The 8,954-nt window shown below is 33.5% G+C and overlaps 1 protein-coding gene across 1 annotated transcript; it reads left to right on the top strand.

Moving 5' to 3' along the window:
- The first annotated feature begins 375 nt into the window (after positions 1–375).
- On the top strand, positions 376–6,982 carry LOC145798605 (cysteine-rich receptor-like protein kinase 7). Its single transcript, XM_082886847.1, has 7 exons — positions 376–1,275; positions 4,480–4,614; positions 4,941–5,071; positions 5,182–5,392; positions 5,639–5,876; positions 6,185–6,335; positions 6,425–6,982. Exons 1-7 carry the CDS (start codon positions 456–458, stop codon positions 6,776–6,778), a joined length of 2,040 nt encoding a protein of 679 aa, XP_082742973.1. The 5' UTR covers positions 376–455; the 3' UTR covers positions 6,779–6,982.
- Positions 6,983–8,954: the final 1,972 nt, after the last annotated feature.

Here is an 8,954-nt window from a genome sequence, read left to right as displayed (position 1 = left end):
GATAAAAGCTTTCATAGAAGGAATGATTCAAACCTCCATAGATAAGGAGAAAAGACCCTCACAAGAGAGAAAAACAAACATTTACACAGTAAGAATTATTACATTAACAAATTAAAAATTAAAAAAAAATTAGATCCAAGTTGCCACCGAACTTATTCAAAACTCTAATGCTCCGCAACCTTTTACTTAGAATATGAAAGCCCCACCTCCGCTAGTCAAATTAAAATATTGAAATTGACGTAGTCGCCTGCCGTGAAACAAATACATCATCCAGCATTAGTTTTCATTGATATAAATTCGTGGCGGGACCCAAACAGCAGCCGTCAAGAGCTGCCTCCTCTTTTGCTTATATTTAAAAACCAAAGCAACTTTGTACTCAATCCTCTAGTTCATAAATCTTCACCAGAATTGTGCTATTGTAAGCCCTGTACCATATTGTGTGTATACACTGAAAAATGGGTTCTGGAAGTCAGCTCCTCTTCCTTTCTCTCTTTCTCACAAATCTTGTTGGTCTCACCATTGCCCAGCCTGACTTGTTATTCAACTCTTGTACCGAAACCAGTAATTACACCAGTCATAGCACATACCAGACCAACCTCAACACCCTCCTCTCCTCTCTATCATCTAACACCGATAAATACGGGTTTTACAGTTCCTCAGTTGGTGAAAACTCTGACAGAGTTAACGCAATTGTGCTTTGCAGAGGAGACATTCAGCTGGAGACCTGTCGTAGTTGTATCAATAACGCGACTAGTAAGCTCATACAAGTTTGTCCTAACCAAAAGGAGGCCATTGGATGGTACGAGCTTTGTATGCTGCGATACTCAAACAACTCCATAAATGGCACTGTGACAACCAATCCCCCTTTTTTCCAGCCGAATCCAAATTATGTAACAAATACAACCTTGGACCAATTCAATAATGATCTGAGAACCTTGTTGGACAGGCTTCGAAGCCAGGCTTCGTCAGGAGACCACCGTCGCAAGTTTGCGGCTGGAAAAACAACTGCTCCGGAGTTCAAAACACTTTATGGACTTGAGCAGTGCACCCCTGATTTATCTGAGCAGCAATGCGGTGATTGTCTAACTAAGGCTATTGAAGCTATTCCAAGCTTTTGTGCTGGGAAACAAGGAGGGAGATTTGCTACACCAAGTTGTAATTATCGGTTTGAGACCTACAGTTTCTTTAATGAGATTCCAGCTGATTCACCACCACCATTATCACCACCAGCAGAGCCGGCTCAACCAAATGTGAGGCCTCAAGGGAAAAATGAAAGTGAGACTTTCTTATATTTTTTTTTGGTCGTGAACGTATTGAAATAGTAAATCATTTTTTTTTTTTGTATGCAGAGTTTCAAACAACATAGATGATGCACAATTTATTTGAACACAAGAAAACGATGTATGATGGAAAGTTAGGCACTTCATTACTTTGAACACTTCATTACTAAATCAATTACTTTTATGGTTTATACTGGTCTAATGGCTTTTATGGTTTATACTGGTCTAATGGCTTTTATACTAAATCAATTACTTTGAACACTTCATTACTGCCCAACATCAATTCACAGCCATTAGACCAGTTCACTACCGATACGGCTGGGATGTTAGAAATCATTTCTTTTTTATGGTTTATGATTATCAAAAGGGGACACCAAGGATCTTCTAGAGTGAAATTTTCCTAAAGTTTCCTAGAGTGTTCCATTGTGTGATTGAGATTTACTGGCAAGTCACATCAGAAAAATTGATGTGACTTGCCAATAAATCTCAACCACACAATAAAACACTTTAGAAAACTTTAGGAAAAAATCACTCTAGAGGATCCTTGCTCAAAAGGGGAAGTTGTAAATCAGTGGGGTAATAGAAAAATAATTACACTATAAATCAAATTATTATTATTATTTTTTTTATGCAACTCAGATACATAGAAAGGAGTTACACCCAACAAACAAAAAAAACTTAGACCATGCACACAAGCCATTTACACCACTATAAAAATGCCAATATTTTCGTTGTCCCACAAATTTATAATTTCCCCTTATTAAAATGTCATCAGGTCACCCAATTCTCCAGATGTGTATTTGCCATGTAAATTCCAAATGTCATTTTATTTAATATAAATTTTTAAAAAATTTGATCAAAACTCCCTTAATATAATTTTTTTTTTAATGAAATAAGGGCATGTCAATAATTTTTAATGTTTAAAGTCCATTCAAAAATATTCTTCATGCAAGGACAAAAATAGATAGCTCTAAATGTACTAAAAAATTAAGTTAGGCATGTCATCTTCCTATACTTTTAATTTCATACTGTTTAAATGAAATTTTTCTTTGCTGATAAAAAAAAAAAAAACTTTGAACACTTCAATTAAAAATTTAATTATTTTTTTAGTCAAGCCAAATAATACCTAACCCTAGAAATATAATGGAAACGTACTTTCTACACCCCATTAGTCTAATAGTTACAATAGAGAAATAAACTCATCATTCATGTTAGAGTCAACCTGCCGTCTCCAACACCATCGTCGCTAACCTGCCTTCTCCAACACGTCATCTCAAACGCTCTCGTCACCAATCCACCTTCTCCAACCAAGCGTCCCCAACCCCTATCTTTTAGGGTATTTTGGCATTCCATTAATTTGGAGTTTTTCGATTTTGATTATTTGAAAAAGGTCAGTTCTACAATTTGTTTAGATACTCAATGTCAAATAAATGAAATATGTCTGGATACTTAGTTCCGAGTAACAGAAAATTAGTTTTAGCTTTTCATCCAGATACACAGTACTGAACAAATTAAATATGTCTAGTTACCCAGTTTATGAACAACAAAAAATTGGTACCAGCTATTCCATTTGGATGCGAAACAAAATAAATATGTTCCGAAATTATAAAATTGCTTCAAATACTTGGTGCGAACAAATTAACCATGTTCGGATGCTCAAGTTTAAACAATAGGAAAAAATAAATAAATAAGGAAGAAGAAGAAGAAGTAATCACACTATTGCAGATTTCGTGCGTTGAGTTTCAAATAAAGAAGTTGTTTCACTATTTTTGTTTGGACAGTGAACTTTTACTTTGTATTTATTAAGCAAAAAAATTTCAACTAATTAACTGTTTCGATAAATTTCTATTTTGATATTTTATTGTGGTGGTGGAAAATCAATATTTAACTATTAGACTCAAGCACTGAAGTTTTACTGTTTTTGTTTGGACAATAAAATTTTATTGTAAATTTATTAAATTGAAGAATTTCAACTGATTGACTCTTTGGATAAATTTCTTTTTTAATATTTCAACTGGTGATGATAACTTTGATGATGAGTATGTGGTGGTTGAATTTTACTTTGTAAATTAAAATTTTAATAATAAAATTTTACTATTAACTTTATTTTGGACAGTAAATTTTACTCTTGTTTCTTTTAGAATTTTATATCCAACATGGATCTTGTTTAATAGACATTGATAAAAGGATTCTAAAAACTTTTATTTTATGAAAAAAAAAGAAAGAAAAAAGAAAAACAAGTATCTACGTAAAAAGTTGTGAAATTTTAAAGTTTGAAAAGCAATTAAAGGGTATTTTGGTCAACAAATTATATCATCCACACTCCTTTAATATCATTATCCTTCGTGCACGAAAAAAATAATATGAGTGTCATGTTTATAATATAATTCTGAGGAGTTCTTACCAAATCTCCTTTATTATTATTTTTTTTAAAAAAACAATTTAAGCTTTTCCGTACAATTAATGATGTAATATGGTATTAGAGTTGAAATCATCATAGGTCATACATTCAAGTTTTTTTCAACCAAATTGCTTACTAAAAATAACTGTACCAAAAAGCTTAGCAGAGGGAGAAATAGAGACTGGTTAATTGAGCCATTTTACAAAAAAATTATTAGGAGAATTAGTAATCAAACTTGCATAATTCTTGAGGTTCATCCCAAAAATAACATAACTACATGTGGTGGTCATTTTTTTTAAAAAATTTAGTTGCAATTCATCGATCTCCCCAACTGTAAGTCCTATTTACTTAGATCAGCACGGAACATTTAATATCTATATTGGGTGAGCATTGTGTTTGTCCTGTATGTCCCATAACCAACTGCCTGTCCTATTTACTTAGATCAGTATGTCCTATGTCCTCCTGTTGGTGGTCTTGTTTGTGGCTGAGCATTGTGTTTGTCCTGCTCTTTGTGTCAGCATTGTGGCAGCAGTAGCTTCATGTTGGTTCTTTGTGCTTTGTGGCAGCAACATGCTGTGGTTCTTAATCTTTTCTCTTATTTTCTTGTTGCTTGTGTTGGTTCCTCTCCAACCTTTGTGGTTGTGCTTGCTCATGATTGAGCTTATGCACTCTCCTCCTTTATTGATGTAATCTCATATGAAATGTATGCCATGTCATCAATAAAGTTCTTTTTTGCTGTTCAAAAAAAATCTATAGTTATAGCATGATTCAATGAGAGAGAATTTCTTATTTTTGCAGGAAAAGATGATAATACAACTCGGACAGTCATCATTATTGTTGTTTCGGTTATTTCTTTTGTGATAGTACTTATGGTATGCATTTGCATCTTCTTCAGAAAGAGGAAGCAGAATAAGCCAAGGAAGGAAGTTGAAAGTAAGTTTAAGATAGTTTTATCTAGACCTCTATGTAGACTTTAATATGATTTTGTTGCTGTTGAAAAAATTAACAAATCAAAAAACGAAAGTAGAACAAATCCAAATGACGTCAATTATCTCAATTTGTTCTTGATAAAAATAAATCTTGGAAAGAAAATTAAAAGATCCCTTCTTAATGTGCTTGTGGAGAATTTTGGGATGCTATTTCGGTGTACGATTACGATGGTTAATTTTATGATTTGAAGGAAGTCATCAACATTACCTAAAAGATCTATGTTTTCATTTGTAACTGTTATTGACATAATTGTTAACTTGTTTCATCAGTTTGTAAAGATACAGATGAAATTAGCAATGAGGAACCCTTGCAATATGATTTTGATACTATTAGTGTTGCAACAAATAACTTCTCTGATGCTAATAAGCTCGGACAAGGCGGATTTGGTGTTGTTTACCGGGTAATTGAACATTCAATTACAAATAAGTAATATCCTTCATGTTTAAAACTACATTCTCTATTTGATGAAAATAGTTTAATTTGTTTTACATCAATTTTGTGCATCTTCAGGGTAGGCTTCCAAACAGACAAGAAATAGCTGTGAAGAGGCTATCTAATGATTCTAGACAAGGAGAACTAGAATTTAAGAATGAGGTTATGCTAGTTGCCAAGCTTCAGCACAGGAATTTGGTTAGACTCCTAGGATTCTGCCTTGAAGGAACAGAAAGAATTCTTATTTACGAGTTTGTGACCAACTCAAGCCTCGATAACTTCATATTCGGTATGATTGTGGTGTTGTTTTCCTATACATTGCATTGTCATCAACTTCATCTAAACAACATCTCTAAATATATATATTGTCGCAGCTTTCCATCAAAGAGAGGACACTACAGCAAAAATATATCTTGATGCACATATCAGTTTCATCATATAATAAAGCCTAAAACTAGAATCCTTGAAGTGCATTTTTAGATGATTTAATAAATTTTGAGTTTTGATTCAACCTTCTACTTGGATAAACATCTAGATCCCATTAATCGTTCACAATTGGATTGGGATAAGCGTTACAAGATCATAAGAGGAATTGCTCGGGGACTTCTATATCTTCATGAAGATTCACGACTTCGAATTATTCATCGTGATCTCAAAGCTAGCAACATTTTATTAGATGCAAATATGAACCCCAAAATTTCAGATTTTGGCATGGCAAGATTGTTTGCTTTGGATGAAACTCAAGGGAATACAAGCAGAATCGTGGGAACCTAGTAAGTGTTAAAGTTTTCCCCACATCATATGATTAAAACCAACATTCTATAATTGTTCATCTCCAAATAGTTTTGGTTCATATGCCGATAATTGCTTTTATATACTAAATATGCTTTGAATAAAATAAAAATTAAAAATTAAAAAACCATTTTTGTGTAATCATTAAGAATTGGTGACTCTTGGGGGGTAAAAAGAGAGTTGGTTTCAATATCATCAAGTCATTTGGTATACATCTTTTGACATAAAAGTTGTCATTGTAGTACTATACTTTAATCTATTACTACCACTAATATATTCAACATTACAGCGGATATATGTCTCCAGAGTATGCAATGCATGGCCAATTTTCAGTCAAATCAGATGTGTTTAGTTTCGGTGTCTTAGTTTTGGAAATTGTGAGTGGTCAGAAGAATAATTGTTTCCGGAATGGGGATAATGTAGAGGACCTCTTAAGTTATGTAAGTATGAATTACTATCAATGACAACTCACAAGTCCCATGAAATTTTACAGGCCTTAAAAACTTTTTGCACACACTGATTCTTGTAGGCTTGGAAAACTTGGCGGGAAAGAACATCTTCAAATTTGATAGACCCTGCATTGAGGGATGGCTCAGGTTCAATACGTGAAATGATGAGATGCATTCATATTGGGTTGCTATGTGTACAAGAAAATGTAGTTGTAAGACCAACCATGGCTTCAGTTGTTGTCATGCTTAATAGCTTCTCTCTTACTCTTTCATTACCTTTACAACCAACATTTTTTCTGCCTGGTACCATCAGTTCAGAGACACCATTAATCCAGGAGAACAATGATGTGGTATCTGAGTTCAGTCAATCAGAAAGTAAATTTACCCATATGTCAATCAATGAAGCTTCAATTACTAAGTTATATCCTCGATAGATTTCGAGGTTAAAATTGAAGTGATAAATATATTTTTAAGATTTTTTGTTTTCTATTCTTTCTCTTCTGAATTTCTTTATTTTAATGGAATAATGTTTGAGTTTAAGACATTACATAGGATTGTACTTTTGTCATTACTGGGGTAGGCCAGGACAAGTTACCTTGTAAAAAACATGTCATCTAGGGGTGTTTGAGATGATTTAAATAAATATATTTTTTGACTTTTTACGAAAAAATGTAAAATATGAGTTGAGTTTGAAATAATGTAATAAAGAGATGATGTGACCCAAATAAAATGATTGTAATTCAAATAGGACAATGTGCTGTTTTAGCACAGGTTAGACACCCCCCTATTCTTTAAGATATTGGATGTAGGGATTCCATTATAATCCCAACTATATATTTTCTTACATATGTGAGACGTATCTTTTTAAATATGTATATTAGCAATGTTCAAATAAAAAATAAACAAATGATTGAATGAAATTGCTTGTGGGATTACTGTGGATGTAGTCAATCACAATGAAACCTAGAGGCTCTTTGCACACGCCCCATTGTAGCTCTATTCTCTATATTTGTTTGTGTTATTGGTTCGTTTCTTGTGCTCAATATTCATTGCCATCATCAACCTTGAGAATGAGATTTTCAAAGATTCTTTGCACGACAAATTGGTATGAGAGTTTTGATTGTTCAACATATGTATCGTTTCAATTCCACTCTTGTGATTTTGGTGGTTCATTAAAATTGAAGTAGAGTTTTGATTGTTAGACTTACACATCGTCCCCAAGGTCACGTGTGCACTAGAGGACTTGGTAGCCACATCATAAATTTACTAACAAAACATGTGAAATGTGGAGAAAGTGAAGAAGAGAGCCCAGTCCATGGACTAGTACTTTGGCCATGGACATAACACCTTTATTGAACTTGTCTAGAATAGGATTGAGTCGGCTAAGGGAAGAACCACAATATTGGACAATTCACGAAACATTGACAGAATTAGGAAAATATTATGAAGCGCTATAGCCTTTCTATTTCTATAAAAAATACTATTTGTCATGACACTTCAAAAATATATGTCAATTTATACATAAAATGGCCTCCATTATACAAAAATATATATCTTATTATTCTATTATCTTGCATTCCTTTTCTGTTTTGCACTACAAAAAAGCTTCACCATCATACTAAAACTTGCTTCTATGGTATTTAATTTTTTTTTTCTATATATATGTAATTTATATATCATATTGTACACACACACACACATATATATATATATATGTATGTTTGTGTATGTGATGAAAAAAATTTAGGGACACTTACGGGCCGATCCTGTTAACTAGACTTATTTACCTATAAGTCTTGATTGATAAATTTATCATTATAAATTTATTTATTAACATCCACCATCCATACTAATCATATTCATGCACTCACTTACAAGAATTCATCATCCTCTTCCGCATAACAAAGGAGGTTGACAAATTTACCACTAAAAAATAAATTTGAATCTGAAACAAAGAAGGCGGTGGTGATATGGTGGTTGTGTAGATCGATGACGGTAGATTGAAGATTTACAATGGTAAAGTGTAGATTGGTGACCGTAGAGAGTAGATCTACGACGATGGTGGAGATAGTTGGTGAATGGTGATGACATCCGAATAACGACAATGATGGTGGTGGATGGATGACAACGATAGTGGGGGTGGTCAGTAGACAACGGCGGCGGCGGTGGTGGTAGACAATGGTGGTATGAAACTTTTGGGAAAATGGTGGAGAAAGGGACAGAGAGAAGCAAAGAGAAAATCATGGGTAGACAATGACAATCGTGGTGGTTGTGGGTAGACAGCGTCAGCGGTGGTAGACAATGGTAGTGTTGAACTTTTGAAAAATTAGTAGAGAGAGAGAGAGAGTGTTAAGAGAAGAGAAGAGAAGATGAAAGAACTTGGCAACTATAAATATTTTAAGACAAAACTTAATGATATTTAAGTCTACTTAATAAAACTAATTAATAAATACACCAAAAATTTAGGGATTCGCTCTAACTGGAGGGTGCTGTTGGATCCGTAGGGGCCCACCACAGGTCTCGTTTCCATAATCCGAACCGTTCAATGTGTAAAACTCATCGACTACTATATGCTTGCAAAAAATCACGTTAATCGGATATAGATAACTA

Source organism: Camellia sinensis, chromosome 9 (genome assembly GCF_055761805.1).
Source record: "Camellia sinensis isolate YWXY chromosome 9, ASM5576180v1, whole genome shotgun sequence".
Taxonomy (NCBI): Eukaryota; Viridiplantae; Streptophyta; class Magnoliopsida; order Ericales; family Theaceae; genus Camellia; species Camellia sinensis.
The sequence above is the reverse complement of the archived record's forward strand: the minus strand, read 5'-3'. Positions and strand labels throughout refer to the sequence as shown.

Coding starts and splice junctions, on each gene's coding strand:
- LOC145798605 (XM_082886847.1), top strand. CDS start 456: ATGGGTTCTGGAAGTCAGCTCCTCTTCCTTTCTCTCTTTCTCACAAAT. Junction 1,276..4,479: donor GCCTCAAGGGAAAAATGAAA/GTGAGACTTTCT, acceptor TTATTTTTGCAG/GAAAAGATGATAATACAACT. Junction 4,615..4,940: donor GCCAAGGAAGGAAGTTGAAA/GTAAGTTTAAGA, acceptor TTGTTTCATCAG/TTTGTAAAGATACAGATGAA.